At 45.0% G+C, this 23,043-nt stretch overlaps 2 protein-coding genes across 5 annotated transcripts in view; one reads left to right on the top strand and one right to left on the bottom strand.

Annotated features, from left to right (window-relative positions):
• Positions 1 to 1,338: 1,338 nt before the first annotated feature.
• EBP (EBP cholestenol delta-isomerase) lies at positions 1,339 to 10,540 on the bottom strand. 4 transcript variants are annotated; one of them, XM_033923443.1, is made up of 5 exons: positions 10,317 to 10,540; positions 4,109 to 4,498; positions 3,740 to 3,776; positions 3,293 to 3,423; positions 1,339 to 2,305 (listed from the first exon to the last, which is right to left on the bottom strand). In XM_033923443.1, the coding sequence occupies exons 2-5, from the start codon at positions 4,425 to 4,427 to the stop codon at positions 2,076 to 2,078; spliced, it is 717 nt and encodes a 238-aa protein (XP_033779334.1). In that variant the 5' UTR covers positions 4,428 to 4,498; positions 10,317 to 10,540; the 3' UTR covers positions 1,339 to 2,075. The 4 variants fall into 4 exon arrangements, with proteins under 4 accessions (XP_033779334.1, XP_033779317.1, XP_033779310.1 ...); XM_033923426.1 differs by having other exon boundaries at positions 10,289 to 10,539; XM_033923419.1 differs by lacking the exon at positions 10,317 to 10,540 and adding an exon at positions 9,852 to 10,168.
• Positions 10,541 to 16,897: 6,357 nt separating this feature from the next.
• The window catches only part of PORCN (porcupine O-acyltransferase), a 51,171-nt gene continuing 45,025 nt past the window's right edge, over positions 16,898 to 23,043 (top strand). Inside the window, exon 1 of the mRNA XM_033923365.1 lies at positions 16,898 to 16,916. The gene's annotated coding sequence lies outside the window, so the exon portion shown is untranslated. The remainder of the gene's footprint in view (positions 16,917 to 23,043) is intronic.

Raw genomic sequence — 23,043 nt, 5'->3', positions numbered from 1 at the left:
GATGTGGTTCACTATTAGGACACAAGTGGAAACGTTTCTTTGAAAAGTGAAGGTTGTAGAGTTCAGAAAATTAACTTTGTCAAGATGAGGGAATAACTAAAGGAGTGGATGAGAACACAGTAGGCGAGGGAGTAGAAAAAGAGTGAGCAAAAGCGAAAGAACACATTAAGGGCAACAAACCTTCTTGTTAGGAAATTATCCTCTATAATAAAACCGTAAGCGCGCATGGGCGCTTAGGGTTTTGTGATCCCTGCTGCTGCTGCTGTGTGCGTCCGTGGCCACATTCCATTTGCGGCACGTGGGGCAGCTTGCGGCGCATGCGCCGCCTTGGGGCACGTACAGTGAATTCAGCAGTTTGACTCAGGAATGGCAGGAGGCCGACTTGGGGCGCATGCAGTGAATTCAGCGGCGGTTTGACTCAGGAACAGCAGGAGGGTGTCGTGCGGGTAAGAAGTAGAGGGGGAGAGGGAAAAGGGGCTGCTTTGAGGGGAGAGGTGTGCTGGGGGGCAGACAGCAATAATGCTTTGCTCTGGGAGGGGGGGGAACAGAAGGGGGCTACGGAGCAGGCAGGCATGGCACAACAGGGGGCCAGGGGGAGAGGGAAAGGGGGCTGCTTTGGGGGGAGGAGTGTGCTGGGGGGCAGACAGCAATCATGCTTTGCTCTGGGAGGAGGAATGGAAAAGAGCTAGACCCTGGATGATTTCTCAGAATACTGCGATCGTGAGGAACTATTATACCAATAGCAAACAAAGCAATGGGACTGGCTGGGATATATTTGAGAGCACTGAAAGAACTCAGGTAACGTCTGGCAGATCTGTCATCCAAACCTTTCAATGCTTCTTAAGAGAAAAGAAAAAGCAGTCCCAGAGGCCTGGAGAAGGGCAATGTGATTCCTCTCTACAGAAGTGGAACTAAGGAGGCGGTTGGGATGGGAACTACAGGCTGGTTAGTGTGACCTCTGTGGTGAGTAAATGAAGGGAGACACTTCTGAAACAGAAGACAGTGTGGTTAATACACTATCATAGACAGCATGGTTTCACTACAACTATGAACTGTCAAACAAATCTGATTAAGCAACGCAGTATAAAGCAGTGATCTCAAACTTGCAGCCCGGGAACCACATGCGGCCCTCCAGGTACTATTTTGAGGCCCTTGGTATGTTTAACCGTGCCGAGCTCCACTTCCATGGAGATGATGCGGTATATAAACTTAAGGCTTAGTTTAGTTTATCATAATCACAAAAGTAAAATAAAAGAGTTTCTTTATCATATGTCTCTCTAGCTATAAATTATTATTATTAAGACTTAGCCAAAATGAAAGATTTATAAACTATAAAATTTCTTTAATAAGACATTAACTATTTTTTTCTGAGGCCCTCCAAGTACCTACAAATCCAAAATGTGGCCCTGCAAAAGGATTTGAGTTTGAGACCACTGGTATAAAGTGAGTGCCCTTGGTATGGGACCTAAGTGAGTGACTGGTTAGAAACTAGTTGAGTGGGAGGTAATAAAAGGTATTAGTAGATTCAGTCTGAGGACAAGGGTGTTACCAGTGCTGTGCTACAGGGATCAGTCTTTAATACTGTTCTTTTCAATGTTTTTATAAGTGATGCTGTAGCATGACTGTCAGGAAAGCTTTGCTTCTTTACGGAGGACTCCAAAATCTGCTCAGGGTAGATATCCTGAAAGGTGTGAACATGACCATTTCATCAAGCTTTGATAGATCCTGCCTCTAGAGCTGTAGTTTTCAAGCCTAGATTCCCTTCAGAATTAACTGATGAGTGAACATGATATAGCTGAAATTTAGATGAGTTCCGGTTCATAATGTTTAGCTGTGTGGTCACAGACAGGTTCTTTATTCACTATCTTCACCTCTTCAATCTCCCAGAATCCCAGCAGCTAAGAGACTGAAGAAGTGATACAGGATGCAGATCAGACAAGCGGTCTGATATTAGGGATGCTCGAACACCCGTGGAACTTGTGCCTACAATTCCATCAGCCACTCAGATGACTTAGCCTTAACATGTTGGAGAAACTAGAACAGAGCCAAGGCCAGGTGATGGTGTACCTCAGGGCTCAGTTTCTCTTGTTCTTATGAGATGGATTCCTAATGCCCGAGTCGGCTACAACTTGGGCCTGGCTAAGGTTATACCATGCATCCACAATGAGCACAGATGGAATGAGGATCCAGAGCATGTTCATGAAGACAAAATAGAACCAGAAGTAGATGGGGTGTCCAAGCTGGCTATGGCTGAAGCCATCACGGTACTCGGTGTAGAAATATAGAACATCACCATACAGCTGACCTGTAGAAAGAAGAAAATGATCAGTCCTCCAGGGATAAGAGTCCCTATGTAACAACCATCTTTTTGGCACAGGTGTTTCTGCTCCAGCTCACAGCTGTCTGTTCACTGGTTCAGTAGCACAGTGTGTGCTGGGCTCTTTCATGGCCCCCAGTTTAATCAGGCCTTCTGCAGATTGAGCTGGCTCATATTGGGGATACTGCAGAAGTAATGACACAGCTCCAGGTAGGGAGGAGGGCAGTTATAGTAAAAGGCAATACCAGTTAGCCAGATTTTGTACTCATAATGCAAGATTCTGAAAAAAAGAGTCCTAATGCTTGGTAACCACTCTCATGTCTATAACTGAATTGTTGAGAAGGGGGGGGACACTATTGGGATAGTAAAACACCACCAAGCAAAATAACTTGCTGAAACATACAATATGACAAAGTATGTCCATAGGGCCCACCTAGTCTCTGAAATTTCATTTGTTTGTACAAGCACAGCATATACAATGTAATAACAGATGAAAACAGTTTTGATATACTAAGTTACTGTGTAATATAAAGAGCAGAACGCATTCTCTCTGAAATTAATTCCTTCAAAAACTGAAGGATGGGCAGTAGGTAATGACACTCATATTTCTAGTGACACGAGACAAAGAGAGGACACACCAGAATTCCATAGCAACTCTGCCATCACAAAAATATTTTTAAAAATGTTAAATCAGCAGAAATAGCTGCAGAATTGAAAATCACAATCGCCACATGAAAAGATCGCTGCAGCACAGCGATATAGGACACGTTCTGAGCTTCCTCATCCACTATTATCTGCAGTAATTGAATAAGGAAATGATGTGTAACAGTAAACAAAAAAATAGATGGAGAGCGGGAGTCACAGAGCAGACACAGACATACAGGTGGCAAGAGGCTTCTATTCTTTGCTAGTAAACAATATCTGTTCTCTTGAGTTGGAAAGCAGGGTGGAAGAGAAGGAGTATCGGCCACTCACCCAATGAAACAATCAGCTGCAAGACAAAACGGTGAGGCTGCTGCCGCAGAAAGGCAACCACGGTCCAGATGCTGAGGGGGCCCCAGGTCCAAGCTGTGACTGTCTCCATGCAGACAGTGAAATTGTCAGCACTGTGCAGAAGAAAAAAAAAACAGAGCGAGAGGAAAAAGGAAGTGCTCCCAGCTTAACAATCCAAAACATTCACCAGGGCACAAGATGTATCAACTATATGGAGAAATACAGTATGTTCCTCCATCCTGATCTTTAATTAGTGAATGTACCTTGGAACATGGTGGGTAAATTTCAGAGTTCTGTTAACACAAACTGATCACTTACATTACTAAAAATACCAATACAATCTGAATCCAAGTTGCTGATCTCTCTCACTTAGCTATGTTCCCTACCCCATCTAACTGCTTTAAAGGACGACAGGCCACTAGAACTTACAGCACGTATCTGCTGTCTCCTTTGGCGTACTCCTTCCCTGCAATAAATGGAAAAAGAAAAAAAAAAACTGATTCTCAAAAGACCAATTCCCAACCTCCCCTCAAACAAAATTACAGCATTTCCATGGACAAAGTGACTCAACTGAAGCCATAAAGACAAGAGTTAGCAGCAGAATTGAAGTTCAGTAACGAAGCAAAATGGAAATATAATTGATACAGCTTTTGCTTTCTGAATCTTTAATCCTCTTTTTTTTTTCTTCTGTCTACATTAGGTATCAATTTTGTTTGCTCTATTTGTTTTTAAAGCATTGTTTGTATTGACATTGGAGCAGTATATTTAATTACATTAACAAACAAATATCAGCCTTACATAACTGTGAGAGGAAGGACTGATCTGTGAGAATGTATGGGTAGTACAGGGAAAAGTAGCCTTCGATGACTCCATGGACAAATCCACAAATGGTGAACCAGCAGAGCACCAAACGCCGGCCAGGACTGAGCACATATCGCCTCTTGCGCCCCGTCAACAGCCATGTACCCACCAGCAGGGCACCAGAGATGGAAAACAGGAAGGCCAGAATCTGCCACATAGGTCTGTCATTTGGTAGATACTTTTCCAACCTCAAGTCCTGTGGCCAGTAAGGGTGAGGTACAGCCATGGGTGTTGGGGGCTCCACTGGCAGTGTCATGGGCACAAGACGATGGGAATGAAGAATCTTCTGCAGATACTCAAGGTCAAGCCCAGCTTTGAATCTTCTTCCTATAGAAGATACAGGGTCAAATTTTTTATTAATATAGTCCAAATACCACATATGTCAGGTGACCTTCAGTTTCATTCTCTCTGGCCAATTCCTACCCCTAGTGACATTTTGATCCTTGTCCTGTTAAATGCCTATTTTTTTCTAACTATGTACACTCTTCTTTGCTAAATGCATATATATGCATAAAAATAATAGAAAATTACAGTACAGAAAGATTAGGTTCTTACCTCAATAGTCTTCTTTCTGGTGTAAGAAAACAGTAGGCTTGACATGTGGGTTCCTTCCCTTCACCCGCAAGGTTTGCAGAAGGCATCTACATTTTTCAACTCCACCTCCTTGTGTCACTGGGCAGTACCAAAGCAATGGATGACCCCTATGAAGGAGAAAACACAAAGAGGGCATGGGGAACTCCCTGACATTTCAAGTCTTTTCTGCTCTACAAGAACAATTAATTAATCCAATGTATACATATCATAAACAAAGATGGAAGTACACAAGCCACCTCCCTGAATGCAACCAACACTAACATTATGCAACTCCTATAGCTTATCCCAAAGGTTTTGCTATAGTGCTAATGGATAACTCTTCTTACTTGTTTAATAGAAGTACATTAAACATCTTCATTTTCTCTTGAACATTCAGAGATGAGCATCTGGAGACACCCATATTTGTCAGAGGCAGAAAGTAGGCTAACTTAACATCTGACATGGCAGGCCATTAAGCCGACTGTACCTTTATACTGGAAAGAAGATTATCAAGATAAAAACCTAATCTTCTCTTCCAGAGCAAAGGGTATAGTAGAACATAAGAAGTGCCTCTATCTATACCCCTCTATCCCCTTTTCCTTCAGAAAATTGTCCAATCCTTCTTGAACCATAATACCGTACTCTGTCCTATCACGCCCTCTGGAAGCCCATTCCAGGTGTCCACCACCTGCTGGGTGAAGAAAAACTTCCTAGATTGGTTTTGAATCTGTCCCCTTTCAGCTTTTCTGAATGCCCTCCCATTCTTGTAGTTTTCGAAAGTTTGAAGAATCTGTCCCTCTGCACTTTCTCTATGCCCTTCATGATCCTGTAAGTCTCTATCATATCCCCTCTAATTCTCCTCTTCTCCAGGGAAAAGAGCCCCAGTTTCTCTGTGTATGAAAGGTTTTCCATACCTTTTATCAAACGTGTCGCTCTCCTCTGAACCCTCTCGAGTATCGCCATATCCTTCTTAAGGTACGGCGACCAATATTGGACGCAGTACTCCAGATGCGGACGCACCATCGCCCAATACAATGGCAGGATGACTTCTTTCGTTCTGGTTGTAATACCCTTCTTAATTATACCTAGCATTCTGTTCGCTCTCTTAGTGGCCGCCGCACACTGTGCCGATGGCTTCATTGTCCTGTCCACTATTACCCCCAAGTCCCTTTCTTGGGTACTCTCAGTAAATAACATCCCTCCCATCGTATAGCTGTACCTCAGGTTTCTGCTTCCCACATGCAATACTTTACATTTCTCTACATTCATCTGCCATCTCGTCACCCACTCCCCTAGCTTGTTCAGGTCCCTTTGTAATTCTTCACAGTCCTCTTTAGACTTGATATATGGGAGTCTAGAGCAGTAAACATGAGCCTGCTGCGAGTACTGAGGACCCAAAAGCAGTATCCATTTCTGCCACCACGTCTACTCTGTAAAATTTTGTAAAAGTATGGGGTGTGGACCATGTAGCTGCTCTACAGATCTCCTTGGGTGGACCTGCCTGGGATTCTGCCCATAAACCACGCCTCTTGTGGAATGTGTTTTCAAAGAAATTGGTGGCTGTTTACCACAACCAATGTACACAGATGAGATAGCCATGGGAATCCATCTGGAGATGGACACCTTTGAGGCAGGCTTTCCCCATTTGCTAAGGTTTGTCAAGACTGGAAAGACGAAATTTGTTAATCATATCGAGATAATGGAAAAAGACTCTTCAAATCCTGTAACACCAAGACTGTCTTTTTTTTCACCAGAAACAAGACTTCCATATTCACATGGAAAGCCGAGACCATTTTTGGTAGACAGGAAGGCACAGTGCATAAAGACACTCATCTCCATAAATCTGAGGAAAGGCTCTCTGCACGATAAAGCCTAAAATTACAAAACTCTTCCCGCCGAGGCAATAGCCACTAGGAAAAACCATATTCACTGTAAGATCCATCAGTGATGCATTCTGTAAGGGTTCATATGGGGCCTTAAAGAGGGCCCGCAAAACCTTATTAAGATTCCACACGGGGAATGGTTGCCACACAGGAGGATGCAGTGGCAATGCACCCTTCAGGAATCTAGCTATGTCAGGATAGGAAGTTAAGGACCTTTTCTCCACTTGGGCTCTAAAGCACAAGAGGCTGGCCACCTGCACCTTGAGAGAGTCACTGCTAGGACCTTTTCAAGGACTTCCTGAAGAAATGACCGGATTTTGGCTATGGGCGCCATGTACAGCTCTACCAACTGACCATCACACCAGCACTGAATAGCTTTCCAGCACTTAGCCTAAGCCACAATAGTCATTGGCTTCTTGGATTATAGACGTGTAGTTATGACTACCTCTGAGTATCCTTTCTGTGCTAAAGTTGTGCATTCAAGAGCCAAGCTATAAGAGCAACAAATTTTGGATCCTCCAGGGTAATTGATCCCTGCAACAGAAGTATTGACAGTATGGATAGCCTGAGGCATCTATCCCATTATAGCCCTACTAGGTCCGCGTACCATCCAGCGCCACTAGAATCACAGACCAAGATGGGTTGTTATTCTTCGAATGACCCAGCCAACCATTGGCCATAAGGAAACATATGCAACAGCTCCTCTGCAGACCAAGGCTGGACTAGAACATCTCAGCCGGTGCTGCCTGGTTCGAATCGCAGAAGTACCAAGGTACTTCCTTGTTCTCTGCTGATATCATCAGAACAATTGCTGCCCTTCCCCAGCACTTTACAATCATTTTGAAAGCACTCTGGGGCAGCCACCACTTCCCCAGATCCAGGGTCCAGTGACTGAGAAAGTCAGCTTTAACGTTGTTTACTCCTGCTACATAAGTGCTACTGATATGGCTACTAGGTGAGCTTCCATTCAACAAAACAACAATCAGGTCTCCAAGTTTAACTGAGCACTCCTGGTGCCTCCTAGTGCTATACGATTCAGGGGAAAAAATTTCAATTTGATTCGGTCTATTGAATTGATTTTTTAATTCGATTCAATTCACTTTTCCCGCCCAACAGGGCATTTTTTCAAATGTCCTTGAAGTTTATTTTGTAGCCTCTTCACCCTCTCCAGCCCCATGCCGGCGCTGTAATGTAAACAAAAAAGACATTTCCCCTCTCTGTTAGGTTCTGGATCATGCTCTCTGCTCTAGCAGGATACATATTTCAAATCTGACATACTGTAATCACAAAATAGAAAATAAAATTATTTTTTTTCCATCTTTTGTTGTCTAGTCATTTTATTATTCAAATCATGTTGGTCCCAGGCTCTGGTTTCTGTTTGTCTTCTGTTAACTCGCTTGCCAGGATCTCCTGCTCATTTGATGTTTTCTTCTTTCTCTGTGCTCACCATCCATCTTCCATCGCTATACCATCCCTTCCACTGCCATATCCAACATTTCTGTTTCTTCCCCACTAAATCTACCATCTCTCTCTCCCCCCCCCCTGCTTTTTGCCCTGGATCAAACCTCTTTACTCCCCTCCATGCAGCATCTCTTCCTTCCTCCCCTTCATTATCATGTGCACTATTTCTTTCTCCCCATGAACCATCTCTCCCTGCCCTCTACCCTACGTCCGACATTTCTCCCTCTCACTACCAAATGCCGGATATCTCCCTCTCACCCCTTTCTACCTCTGTTGCTTCTCTCCCTTCCTCTCCTCCATCCCATCTCCATCAATTCTTCCTCCCCCCTCCACCGTGCAGTAGCTTTTCATCCCTCCCTCCCATCCCCATATGCAGCAGCTTCCCATCCCTCCTATTCCCCTGTGCAGCACCTCCCAACTGACCCACCACCCCCTTTCGGACCTCCTAAAATAGAAGCAGTGGTGGCGGTGACCAGCTTTGCAAAGGCAGTGCAGTGAACAGGCTTCTCTCAGTCTGCCCGCCAGGGCTTCCCTCTGCCGCAGCATCACTGACATGGCAGAGGGAAGGCCAGGAGAAGCCTGTTCACCACCACCGCTAATTGAGGCCCAGAGGTATGTCTGGAGTCAGGACTGGCTGAATCGGCAAGTCCAATTTTTTAAAAAGTGAATCAATTTAAATTGGCGAATCGGGCGCACTAATTCCTCCTTGTCTGTTGACATTGTCTAAGAGAACTCTGACTGCTTTGCCTTCCAGATACTTTTTGAAGGTCTTCAATGGTAGGTGAGTGAAACTGAGAGCTAGTTTGTTAATGGACCAGTTCCTCTGAGAAGGTAACCAATGGTCTTGGACTGGGCAGCCCTTGCAATATCTCCCCAGCTGTACAGACTGGTGCTTTAGGCCACCTTCCCAGTGCATTCTGGGATGCACTGGGAGTGGCCTAAGACTCCAATTGGCCAGACCCTAAGGCTACTCCCAGTGTGACCTCCCTCCAGTCAGCATGCCCACCTCTTCAAAAAGGTGGCCTTCCCCTCCCTAGAGCATTATGGGATGTGCCAGGGAGGGGCCTAAGGCTCTGACTGACCAAGGTTGTTTAAGGTCCTGCCTATAGGACGGGCCTTAGGTGACAGGGCCAATCAGACCCTTAGGCCCCTCCCCAGTGCATCCCAGGGGTAGAAATGTGGGTGCCGTCTTATGGAGCAAATATAACCCCCCCCCCCATATCTTTTTTTTAATTCTGGCGGTCTAGCGCTTTATCGGCAGGAGCTTCCGTGCTCCTGCCCCTCCCTCGCTGGATGTGCGGCAGAGCGGCGCAGAAAGCAAGCGTGAGCTTTTCGCGTTCCTGCCTGGCCCCGCTCCCACTATTTCAGTGATTCCCAACCCTGTCCTGGAGGAACACCAGGCCAATCGGGTTTTCAGGCTAGCCCTAATGAATATGCATGAGAGAGATTTGCATATGATGGAAGTGATAGGTATGCAAATTTGCTTCATGCATATTCATTAGGGCTAGCCTGAAAACCCAATTGGCCTGGTGTTCCTCCAGGACAGGGTTGGGAACCACTGCACTATTTTACCCCTCTCAGCAGCCCAGTACACAATACGTGTTGCTTTGGCTTGTGCACTTTATAGCATTTTCAAAGAGAACACAGGCATGCATGTAGGTTGTCTTGGAAGATCGGCACAGTGCACAAAGATAACTGAACACATTACCACAGTAATAGGAGTTGTGGGGGAGGTACTTGTAGGTACTTAAAGCCTTCCTTACCTGCGCTTGTACAACCCGACAAAGCTTTAGAAACGAGCAGTGCCATTTTCCAATTCTACAACACTCTTTGCTATGTATGTTTTGTCACCCTGTTAGGGGCTTGTATACTGCCTTTTTTTTTTGTCGCTTTGGCATTTCAAGAGCTGACATTTCAAAGCGCAGCACCGGGATTTGATCTCACCACCTCTGGCCCCAGAGGCAGCAGCTCAACCAGTTGAGCCACAGCAAGGGATCCTTCTTCCTCCCCCCCCGCTTAGGACCTTCAGCAGAGCTACCGTGGCTCACAAGCATTCGGAGACCGGTCTTTCCTCCCTGTGTTCTGCCATCTCTCCCCGGACCATCATGTCCCCCCCTCCCCCATTTTTCCTCCGTGTGCACGATACAGCAGCCTTTCCTCCTCCCCACCCCAACCTCCTCTCCTACCGTCAAATTCATACCTGCCGTCGCCCACCATCAATCCCGTACCTCTCCTTCTTCGGTAACCCGCCCCCCTTTGACACAACCTCACGCCATCGGATACGACCCGCCTAGCCAGAAACAGGAAGTTGTGTCAGTGGAGGGCAGGGAGGGGGGGCAATGAAAGAATTGAACAAAAAAGAAATAAATGGCGGGATGCTAGAGAAAGAAAGCTGCGGGCGATCGCGTCATAGGCAAGTTGTAAAGAGCTGCACGGGAGCGGGGTCTGTAGAAACCTCTCGATAGGGTCCCTACCCAGGGCTTCCAAAGACGTCCAAGTACCGCCCCTTATTCCCTTCATATATATATATATATATTTTTAAATGGGGTGTTGCCGCTGTGTTACTACTACTCAAGGGAGGGGGCAACCGCGCCAGGGTTGCCAGACACTTTATTTTTTTTAATCTCGTCTGTTTATCTTGAAAAAGCAACCTAAGGTATTTCTTCATATTCCCAAGAGTAAATAAGATTTAAATAAATGCCTGTACTAGACTGAGTATTCCTGCCAGTTTCATAAAGATAAAGCACACTTACCCTAACAGGTGTTATCCAGGGACAGCAGGCAGGTATTTTCACATATGGGTGATGTCATCGATAGAGCCCGGATGCGGACGCCTCACAAGCAGACTTGCTTGAAAAAACTCGAAGTTGCGAGTCGCCCGCACCGTGCATGCGCGAGTGCCTTCCTGCCCAGCACAGGGCGCGTCTCCTCAGTTCAGATAGCTAGCAGAGAAGCCAACTGGGGAGGTGGGTGGGTTGTGAGAATAGCTGCCTGCTGTCCCTGGATAACACCTGTTACGGTAAGTAACTGTGCTTTATCCCAGGACAAGCAGGCAGCCTATTCTCACATATGGGTGACCTCCAAGCTAACCAGAATGGGATGGTGGGAGTGTTAGCAATTTAGGAGAATAAATTTTGTAATACTGTTTGGCCAAACTGTCCATCCCATCTGGAGAAAGTATCCAGACAATAGTGAGAAGTGAAGGTATGAACCGAGGACCAAGTAGCAGCCTTGCAAATTTCCTGAATAGGAGTAGATCTGAGGAAAGCTACTGAAGCTGCCATTGCTCTGACTTTATGGGCTGTGACTCTGTGTAGGGATAATCCAGATGGGCATAGCAGAATGAGATACAAGCAGCCATCCAGTTGGAGATGGTACGCTTAGAACTAGGATGTTCCAAATTGTTTGGATCGAAGGAGACAAAAAGTTGAGGAGCAGTTATGTGGTTTGGTGCGTTCCAAATAGAAGGCCAAAGCACGTTTACAATCCAGAGTATGAAGAGCTACTTCTCCAGGATGAGAATGAGGCTTTGGAAAAAATAATGGACGAACAATGGATTAGTTGAGACGAAATTCCGATACCACTTTAGGGAGGAATTTAGGATGAGTACAGAGGACCACCTTGTCATGAAGGAAGACAGTGAATGGTGGATCGGCAACTAAAACTTGTAGCTCACTGACTCTTCGAGCAGAAGTGAGGGCAATGAGAAACACCACTTTCCAAGTGAGATACTTCAAATGAGCCTGGTCAATTGGTTCAAATGGAGACTTCATCAGTTGAGCAAGAATAACATTGAGATCCCAAACCACAGGAGGCGGTTTGAGAGGAGGTTTGACACTGAAAAGTCCTTTCATGAATTTAGAAACCACCGGATGAGCTGAGAGGGGTTTCCTTTCAATAGGCTGATGAAAAGCCGCAATTGCACGGAGATGGACTCGGATCGATGTAGACTTGAGGCCAGAATTGGATAAGTGCAAAAGGTAATCCAAAACAGAAGATAAGGAGGAATGCTGAGGTTCCTTATCATTAGAAAAACACCATGTAGAAAATCTAGTCCATTTTTGTTGATAGCATTGCCTAGTGGTAGGCTTCCTAGAAGCCTCTAAAACGTCTCTTACAGATTGAGAAAACTGAAGAGAGGTTATGTTGAGAGATACCAAGCTGTCAGGTGTAAAGACTGCAGGTTGGGATGAAGCAGAGATCCATGACTCTGTGTAAGCAGAGAAGGAAAAACTGGTAGAAGGTATGGCTCCCTGCTGCTGAGTTGAAGTAGAAGGGAGTACCAAGGTTGTCTCGACCACCGAGACATGGTGGCATGATCGTTCTTCAACTTGACCAGAGTCTTGAGAATGAGGGGGAATGGAGGGAATGCATACATGAAGGGATTCGTCCATTCCAGAAGAAAAGCATCTGCCTCGAGGTGATGAGGAGAGTATATCCTGGAGCAGGACTGAGGCAGTTTGTAGTTGTGGGAAGCTGCAAAGAGGTCTATCTGAGGCGTTCCCCACTGTGAAAAAATGTGATGAAGAGGCGAGGAATGGAGTGTCCATTTGTGAGGTTGCAGAAGACGACTCAAGTTGTCCGCTAAGCAATTTGTCGCCCCATGGATGTAGATAGCTTTGAGGAAGGTGTTGTGGCGGATTGCCCAGTCCCAAACCTTCAGAGCTGCTTGACAAAGGGAGGCAGATCCTGTCCCTCCCTGTTTGTTGACATAATACATGGCGACTTGGTTGTCCGTCCGAATGAGGACTACCTGGTCGTGAAGATGTTGAAAAGTGTGGAGAGCCTTGAGGATTGCTCTGAGTTCCAACAGATTGATTTGACACTGATGATCCGTACTGGTCCAAGGCCCTTGAGTACGGAGACCATCGAGATGAGCGCCCCAAGCGTAGGTCGAAGAATCTGTCATGAGAACCTTCTGATGGGGAGGTGTTTGAAAAAGCAAGCCTCTGGAGAGATTGGAAGAGAGCATCCACCAACGGAGAGACTGCTTCAATGAAGGAGTGACTGTTATGTGTCGAGAAAGTGGATCGCATACCTGCGTCCATTGAGATGCCAGGGTCCACTGAGGAATTCTGAGGTGAAGTCTGGCAAAAGGAGTCACGTGTACTGTGGAGGCCATGTGACCTAGCAGTACCATCATGTGTCTCGCTGAGATGGAAGATTGGGAAGACACTGCATGACAGAGTTGAAGTAGAGCTTCCAGACGTTGTGGAAGGAATGCTCCAAGTTGAACAGTATCCAGAACAGCTCCCATGAATTGTAGATTCTGTGAGGGCTGAAGTTGGGATTTGGGAAAGTTGATTTTGAATCCCAAACTTTGTAGGAACCAGATAGTCCGTTGGGTCGCTACAATAATCCCCTGAGATGTTGAATCTTTGATGAGCCAGTCGTCGAGGTAGGGAAATACCTGAAAACCATGGTTCCTCAGAGTGTCAGAGCCATCCCAGAATGTCACACTCAAATGCCCCCAAGCAGCTCCCAGTGATATTGAAGAGCCATCTCCACTCCACATTTGCGGGCCTAAGGGCAGAGACAGGCCCCGCCAAGCCAAAAATCAGCAAAGTCAGAGATCCATCCCCGCTAAGCAAGCATTGTCCGCCGCCGGCACACATGGTCTCCAAAGGGAGGATGGAAAGAAAGTGGCACAGAAAGTGGCACTCCCCACAAGCTGTCCTAAAATCCAGGGCACCCGAGCGAAAAGAAGCCCACAGCAAAAAGAGAACCAGGACTGACACAGGCAAAAGGAAAGGCCAGCTCAGAAAATAGCACTAAGAGAGTGCAGTCCAGAAGGTAGCCAATCCGCAGCCCCACAGCCTCCACCTAGTGAGTGTCATGGTGCCGCTGACCACGCAGGCCCTCCGTGTAGGTCTTGAGCTCCGCCAGGGTGTTACAAAGATGAGGCCCAGATTCCGTATGGATATGAACCTTAGCTGGGACCAACACAGTGAAGTGGATGCCTCGGTTCCACAGTTCGGCACAGTAAGGAGCCAAGGCGCGGCGACTCGCAGCCACCGCTGGCGAGTAATCATTGAATAGGAGTAATTTAGCGCCCTCGTACTCCAGTGAACCAGCCTTCTGGTATAGGGCTAGGATACGATCCTTGATCGTCGCATTCAAGAACAGGGCTATCACAGGTCGAGGTTTAGGCTCACCCTGTAATGGGTTTCCAATTCGGTGAACCCACTCCACCACCATTCAAGTCCCCACCATATCAAGGCCCACCTGAGTTGGCAGCCAGTGCTCCATGATGTTCCATAGGTCCACCTCTTGGACCCACTCCGGCAGCCCAAGTACCCGCAGATTGTTTCTTCTCCCTCAGTTCTCTTGATCCTCCAAACAGGCCTGCAATGTAGAGCACTGAGTTTCTAAAGCACGCAGGCGGTCAGCATTTTGGCTATCCTGGTCTTCCTGCGCCGAAACTCTCTGCTCCAGCTGGGTAAGCCGACACTCATGCTGTTCCATACAGTCCTTGAGCTCATCCAGGGACGCCTGATATTTCCCAAGTTTGTCATCAATGAGGGCAGACAGGTATTTTGTGAGCTCCTGCAGCGTCTCCTCTTGCAGGATAACAATTGTTTGCGCTGGGGTTCTCTCCGACAACATTTTTGGAGATAGTGTGGTCTGTCTTAGTTTTGGCAGCTGCAGGGCCTTAGCGGGCATGACACCACTCGTGCGCTCCAGCTCGCAGTAAGCGTCACTCCTGCCGGTTTCCAAGAGTTAGCGGCTCTGGATGCAGTATAATTAGAGCAGAAAGAGGCTCACCAAGCTGCTAGAAAAGGTAATAAAGAGCAGGGAGAGGTCGGAGCTCAGGCAAAGAGCCACCGCTCAGCAACGCATCATCACGTGACCCCCCCAGCCCAATGTTTTAATAGGTTTCCATTCAATTCACACCAACACAGAGGTTAAATATTTATATTTATTTGTTGCAACTAAAAATAAAACAACAATAACAACAATAACAACAATTGAGGGTGAAAGAAAACTAAAGTATGTCCAACAATTGTTATCAGATATTGTTTAAAAGAAAGCAAGTTAAATATAAATGAATAGCAAATCTAATTTTCCATTCACTTGTGATCAAGTTAGTTATAATAATAGAACCTCAAACATGTCATACATTTCAACTTAATGCCAACTTTGTTCCAGGATATCCAGAGCCACATGTAAGTATTTGACTAGCTGTCTCTTAAAACCAGAGTGTTTCTCAGTGTCAAAGTTCAATAAAATACAAAAATGTATACAGTATGGGGCTCATTAACATCTAAAAAGTGGCCTAACATCTAAAAAGTGGTATTTGGACGATCAAAAAGCCTGATCGTCCAAGTATCCATAATCAAAGCTGGTTTTAGATGTATCTAAAACCAGCTTAGGCCTTTTCCCTGCCTCTAAACGCATAGAGCCAAAACAGGCGTTTTTAGGGGAGGGGAAAGGGCGGGCGATGGGCTGACCTAGGCATACAGCAGGTATAACCAAAACTTTAGGCAGGTTGCCTAGTCGGCACTTATACGTTTTGACTTAGATCAAGTCAAAACAGGTATAAGTGCTGAAAAAGGGGCCGCTGAGCTGATCGCTGCAGCTCAGCGGCCCCAGCAGCCTGCCTATCACTGCAGGAGAGGTGGTTCATCTCTCCTGCCGCGATGGTGATTGCCTACCCCCCTCCGAACCGCAGCACTTCGGGGTGAGCATCGCGGCAGGGCATCTCCCTTGAAAGCGATCCTCACCCCAAAGTGGCGCAGTTCGTAGGGGTGTGGGCGGTCATCATCGCGGCAGGAGAGATGAGCCATCTCTCCTGCAGCGATCAGCCCTCTCCCCTACAACAATTGGGCAGTAGGGAGCCCAAGCCCTCTTGCCCCGGCACCCCCGAACCCCCCGACACTATCGACACAGGAGGGACCTAAGCTTACTGGGCCTATTCCGGTTGGCCCAGGCGTCTCAGGCCCCACCTGGGGGCGGGATTTGAACTGCCTGGGCCAATCAGGCCCTAAGGCCAGCCATTCAACGATGGCTGGCCTGTCAGACGGACGGGCTTGGCACCCGTCTGTCCAACCAATGATTTTGAAGGTACGGGGGTGGGGGGCGATCAGGGGTTCGGGGGGGCCCTTGCGTTGAGGGCAGGAGGGCTTGGGCTCCCTCCTGCCCGATCATGTCGGGGGGGGTTCGGGGTTTGCCTAGGCAGGAGTGCTTGGGCTCCCTCCTGCCCCGATAGTGTCGGGGGTTCAGGGTTGCTGCGGGGCAGGAGGGCTCAGCCTCCCTCCTGCCCAGATCGTTGTAAGGGGGGGGGGATTCTGTAACCGGTGTTGTTTTGATAGACACCGGTTACAGAATCCAGCTTTTAGGCGAAGGACTGGCTTCTCCTTCGCCTAAAAGCTCTTGTTTTGAGCTTTTGTGAGTTAGGCTTTTTTTAGGTTGATTATATGGTGTTAGTGTAGACGTAGTGGTGGTCTGGGCATTTAAACAGCTGAACGTAGAAGCAGGCCATTATAAAAAAAAAAACCTCCTTTTGGACGTTTTTTTGATAATGGACATTTTCCCTGCTTCTACTTTCAACGTTTAAGGCCTTAGGCCAAAAGGGGACTTAAGACGTGTTTTTTTATTATGCCCCTCCACATGTTTACATACAAAAATATTTTTAATAACCCTGTTTTTTCACTGGTATTGCCACTTTCTTGCACTAGGTACCCGTTGAGTTGTTATCCCGTCGCTTGTCTGGAACCTGCAGCTCCTTTGAAGATCCAGATATTTGCTACTATCCCATCTGTAAACAAATGAAAAGGAGCAAACACCTAACCTCCCTAGAAGAATGCAGGCTAAATTGTCTTCTTAGGGTAAAGCCATTATTTCTAACTAACCCTTCCCCCCCTCCCTTTTACAAAACCGTCCAAGAGGTTTTTAGTGCCAGACGTCGCACTGAATGCTGCTCCAACTCTCATAGGAACTCTATAACTGTTGGAGCAGTACTATAAACATCTTGCAAAAAAAACAGAATTCTTCAGTCTCTAAGCTGACTCTCACATGAAAACAAAACAAAAAAGCTTTGGATATGAAATCAGCTCACAGAGTTTTGACATGCACATTCACACAATACCTGAGCAACCTCAGCTTTATCTGCATATCCAAGTGTCTTTGATTAAACTCCTCAGTAATTCTCACAGTCCCACAGAGCCTGCCAGTATATCAGGAATACTAACTGGAAACAGCTCTGCAACACAAAACTTCTCACAATTCCAAGACAAGAGATCACTCAAAATCTTAGACCTTCAGGGGACGATTCTCTAATGTTCTCGTTAAAATCTGACAGACTGCTGCTGCGGTCGTTATTGTAACGATTTCAAAAAGACGAGTCATTCTCAAAACAAAATGCGCATGCAAATGAGGTTCATGGAGTTTTGTGAAGGGTTGCTAAATTTACATGTGATGAGTCGCTGGTGATAGCGATTGGCACATGTACAGAATACGCCACAAAAAGAGGCTAAAATGTGCATCGCCATCATCATCGGGTCTCATATATCTTCTCATCAGGACAACATGAAAAGTGCAAGGATAAGAATCATCCATAACGTCTGCTATTGTAGCACAAAACATATGTGGCTCACAAATACCTATAATTCATGGGCTTTTGAATTTTGTAATTTTTTTATTGTCAAATTTTATCATGATCCACAACCAGAAACATGAGACATGCCTATAATACACGCACTCAAGAAACGTACCTTTGTCCCCCTCCCCCCAAAAAAACTATTATAATTCATGTGAATCTTGTTATATTTTTGTTTTGCCAAATTTTATCATGAGCCACAGCCAGAAACATATGCCTGAAATGCGATTTTCACAGTACCGGCACCTCCAGAGCAGTCTGTGATTTTTGGTAACAAAAAGCCAGCACCACACTTGGGGAATCACACGTCGATGACAGAGAATCACCTGGAGTGCTCCTTTGAATACTGATAAGTCCATTTTACTAACATTTTAATATTAATAACCTGTTGTACACCATGTACATCATTTGCATGGCAGAGTCAGCGACTGCTAGAAAGCTCAAAAAAGACCATGGTGATCCGTTTTGATAATCAGCTGCTAAAATACATGTCTGCTAAACCGCGAGCGGCGTCCGTATGAGAGTGTGATCGGGCTTGATACACCCTGAGGCAGCTTGACAGTGAAACGCTGGCCATCGTTGGTGTTCCGATCTTAAGGAGAAAGTTAAGTTATTATTATCTTCTTCCATATCACTCAACTCAACTTTGAAAGCAATTTTTCAACACATTGCTAAGACCATCAAAATAGGAGGTTTTATGCCAGTGAAGTGATCGCCCGAACACCGCTATTCCACCATTGTGGAGGTGGGCGGGCCCCTGTCTGAGGCTTTTTCCTCCGTTAAGATTGGTTTCTGCTTGTGTTTTTATTTACTATACCTTCATTTTTCCTTTTGGTGAAAGTGTTTTTGTGATGATTGCTAAACCGGCTGAAACAGGTTTAGTGACTAGGGCATGGTAAGTTTTGAGAATCTGCCTCTGAGTTCTCAGAACATTTAGCCTTCAAAATAGTTTCGGATTCTCCAAACTTCACACAACAGTGTAAACTGGTTAAGGCAGGGGTCTCAAAGTCCCTCCTTGATGGCCGCAATCCAGTCGGGTTTTCAGGATTTCCCCAATGTATTTGCATGAGATCTATGTGCATGCACTGCTTTCAATGCATATTCATTGGGGAAATTCTGAAAACCCGACTAGATTGCGGCCCTCAAGGAGGGACTTTGAGATCCCTGGGTTAAGGGCTCAGCAGATTAGTAATCGGAATAGACTGCAGGAATGCACTCCAGCGGAAAAACATCTGAATAAAATTAACTACAAAACATTTGCCTTAAACACTAATATTAAGCAATCTGAGTTGAAATCAATTGTCTTACACAGTGAAGGGATTAAAACTCTGTATTTCCCAGTACATAATACCTCTTTTTAGCAACAAGAGTCACAAAATCCAGTTTCAATTCTTCTCAATTTCCTTTGAAATATAATTCCAAACTTATGCTGGCTTTTACAAAGCTGAGGTAGAGGTTTCTACAGGAAGGGGTAAAAGGCAGACCTCATGGACCTTGTGGATCTAAAACCACACGTCCTTAAAAATCTGAGGTCCATGCATTGACAAGTCTGCCTTTTATCTTATTCCACCGCTTTCCCTGCACACTCGGTTCAGGCCCCCGGCTCTGCCTTTCCTAATGGCTAAGGAGGGAGGAGGCGCACCGTGGCTTTTGCTAATTAGCCCGATCATCCCTTCCTCCAGATCTCTCCCTCCGCGCTGATTCCGAGAGGCCCCGCGATATGACTCTGGATGGCAAATAGCTGGGTTTGGGGGGTTAAAAAAAATGCATGCAAAGGTCTGCAGTGCTTCTGACCTCCCAGACCTCATGGATCTGAACTGCACATCCTTAAAAATCTGAGGTCCAGACCTCTATGACATTTTAGCGCTGACAGATCCTAATGCTTTTCCCTCCCTATGCTGAGACTAAAAGTGACACAGACCTCAGGGCAAAAGTTTTGCCGCTAGTCTCAGCATAGGGAGGGAAAAGCATTATTAATAATAATAATAATAACAGCTTATATACCGCAATACCGTGAAGTTCTATGCGGTTTACAAAGATTAAGCAAAGGTACAAATCGATTGACTTTAAGAGGGGAGGAAGAAAGAGGGTTAATAGGACAGGAAATCCATTTTTGAGGAGAGAGTGATCAATAGAACAAGTTAATCGCTATAGAGGGGAGAGAGAAGAGAGGATCAGTTGTCTAGATACTTTAGGAACAGGTGTGTTTTCAGACGTTTCCTAAATTCCTCATAAGTAGTGGACGAAAGCAATTGTTCTAGGTCTTTACCCCATGATGCTGCTTGGTGCGAGAGAAGATGTTCATGGTGTTTTTTCAGTTTACAACCTCTCACTGGGGGGGAAACGAAGTTGGAATGTGAGCTTCTCTTGTGTCTGTTGGCTGAGAAGACGAAAAGGTCAGTTATATATTTAGGGGCAAGTCCGTGTAGTGCTTTGAAGCAGAAACAGGCAAATTTAAACTTTACGCGCGCCTCCATTGGCAGCCAATGCAGCTGCCGGTAGTAGGGTGTCACGTAGTGAGAGGAAGAGGAAAATGCGGTAAGCTCTTGTATGAAGAATACACTAAGTAAGTCCTTGTATGATACAGGTGAAGCACAGTAAGTCCTTTAGATACAGCTAAAGGTGAAGAAACAGACATCACAATGGAAAAATTCCCTCTCTTCTCTCCTACTATAATAAATCAGTGTATTAAAAGTCTAAACAAATGATTTATGAGACATTTCTGACTACACTTATCAGCTGTCATGAGCTAGGAGAAGTGAAACTTATGACTAACAAAATACAAGCAAAGATCCAGTTCTTCTGCCTGACAACAGGCATCACATCTGTTATGATATCATAAAAAGATGAACACATCGCCTGGTCAAGAATAGAATTCTAAAGAAAATTATTTAGCAAGAGTATCTTGTGATAAAGGCAGGGCTTGGAATTGCTGATGTGGTAGGATTAAAAGGACATATGCGGGAAAAGATAGATTTTCTGATAAACAGGACATGCGTATGGTGTGACACAGATATTATGAACCAATTAATGAATTAACAAATGTAATGACTTGTAAGAAATAACCAATAAAGATTTATCATGTGATTTAGACCAACGTGGTGCTGGCCACCAAGAAATGTATAAAATCAGGCCTTTAAGAGGAAGTAAGCAGAACAGACATCAAAGGATCCTCAGGCCTGAAGATCACATTCTGTTACTCTATATGCTGAATGATTTATTCTTGTAAGCTGTTACTGATTTGTTAATAAATATACTTATTGATTGATACCAGTATATAGAGTGTGAGGTCTCTATCTCGGGGTAGGCCTAGACAGCTGGCCGACCTCAGTGGTCAAACTTCTTCAGCCCAAAGATCAGTTTGACCGCTGCATTTTGCATCAATTGTAAACGCTGCATGTTCTTTTGGGAAATTGCTAAATAGGCGATGTTACAGTAGTCAAGTAGACTCAGTACGAGGGATTGGACTAGGATTCTGAATGCCGCTGTATTAAAATAAGCTTTAATGGATCTAAGTTTCCAGAGAGTGAAAAATCCCTTTCTGATCAAGGAGTCCACCTGGTCTCTCATGGTTAGGCACTGATCCAAAGTTACACCTAGTATCTTTATGGTAGGTTGGATAGGGTAATTAAGATTATTGATACATAGTGGTGATTTGGTGTCAAGCGGATGTGGCGAAGCAACGAAGAAAGTTGTCTTTTCTGAATTAAGTTTGAGCCTAAAGGTTGTCATCCAGTGCTCCATCACGTTTATGGCTTCTGAAGCTTTAGGAATAGTTTCAGAGATAGAATTAACGAATGGATGATGATCGTAAAATCATCTGCATAACTAAATAGTTTTATCCCTAACTGGGTTAGCTGCGTGCCTAGTGAGGACATGTAGACGTTGAAGAGCAATGCTGAAACAAGGCTGCCCTGTGAACTTCTAAAAGCTAAGTTACCATTTCATATTCTGCTCTTTTCACTGGTTTTCAGCATTATATCTGCTTAATTTCTCTTCTCCTCCCTGTTTCTTACTAAAAAAAATATAAAAAAGCACAAAAAAATCCTTCTCTTTCCTCTGTTAAATCTTATTTCTTCTTCCTGCAGTTTTGTTTAAAATACTGTGTTTTAGGTGGTATAGAGCCTATATTTCTGGTGTCTGTGGCTCAGGGGGACTAAAGTAGGGAAAATCCTGTTATAAATCCTGTGTTTTAGGGTAGCACTGATAGAACCTGCGTTTTTGTTTAAAATACTGTGTTTTAGGTGGTATAGAGCCTATATTTCTGGTGTCTGTGGCTCAGGGGGACTAAAGTAGGGAAAATCCTGTTATAAATCCTGTGTTTTAGGGTAGCACTGATAGAACCTGCATTTTTGTTTAAAATACTGTGTTTTAGGTGGTATAGAGCCTATATTTCTGTCTTACCAGTATTCAGCCATTGTTTTCTGCTGATTAGGTGGAGAAGGGAGGGGTTCTGTTTTACTTCTAAGGTTAATTGCATTATCTTTGGGACATTGCTGAAACAAGGCTGCCCTGTGAACTTCTAAAAGCTAAGTTACCATTTCATATTCTGCTCTTTTCACTGGTTTTCAGCATTATATCTGCTTAATTTCTCTTCTCCTCCCTGTTTCTTACTAAAAAAAAAATATAAAAAAGCACAAAAAAATCCTTCTCTTTCCTCTGTTAAATCTTATTTCTTCTTCCTGCAGTTTTGTTTAAAATACTGTGTTTTAGGTGGTATAGAGCCTATATTTCTACCTTACTAGTAGTCTTACTTATAGTCCCACCAACCCCAGGGACCACTATTCATATATAGAGACCCATATAATCAGGACTTCACAACCAATCAAGATGACCTTTATTCTATGCAATCACTGTGGTGCTTTAATTCCAAGACATACTATTTGGAGGCTTAAGGCTTGCCCCATCTGTCTTCAACTTGCCAGTATTAAGGAGGAGCTCTGCAAACTTAAACAGGAATTGAATACAATTAAAGCAGCTTCCATCACTCCACAAAATCATACCAACTTACCACCTCTACCTCAAAGAATAAAACAGCCCAGGAATAAATGGGTCACAGTAGGCTCAGGAAGACTGCGACATGTAACACAGAAACATCCACCTTCACTAATATTACCTCTACAGAATTCCTTCGCTCCACTAGTGCACTGCGATACTCAGGAAAACAGAAGGGAGGTGGGACTGGAACCAATGAAGGAAACTCAAGAGAACAAGAGCACCCTAAGTACAAATAAAAAAGCCAAAAACAGAAAACTATTACTGTTGGGGGATTCCATCATCAGAGGCATTAACCTTGGAACACAGGGCGAGGAGTCCAAAATAGTGAAATGTCTTCCAGGATCCTCAGCTACCAGGAG

This window comes from Geotrypetes seraphini, chromosome 1 (genome assembly GCF_902459505.1).
Source record: "Geotrypetes seraphini chromosome 1, aGeoSer1.1, whole genome shotgun sequence".
Taxonomy (NCBI): Eukaryota; Metazoa; Chordata; class Amphibia; order Gymnophiona; family Dermophiidae; genus Geotrypetes; species Geotrypetes seraphini.
This window is presented reverse-complemented; position numbering and strand designations above follow the sequence as displayed.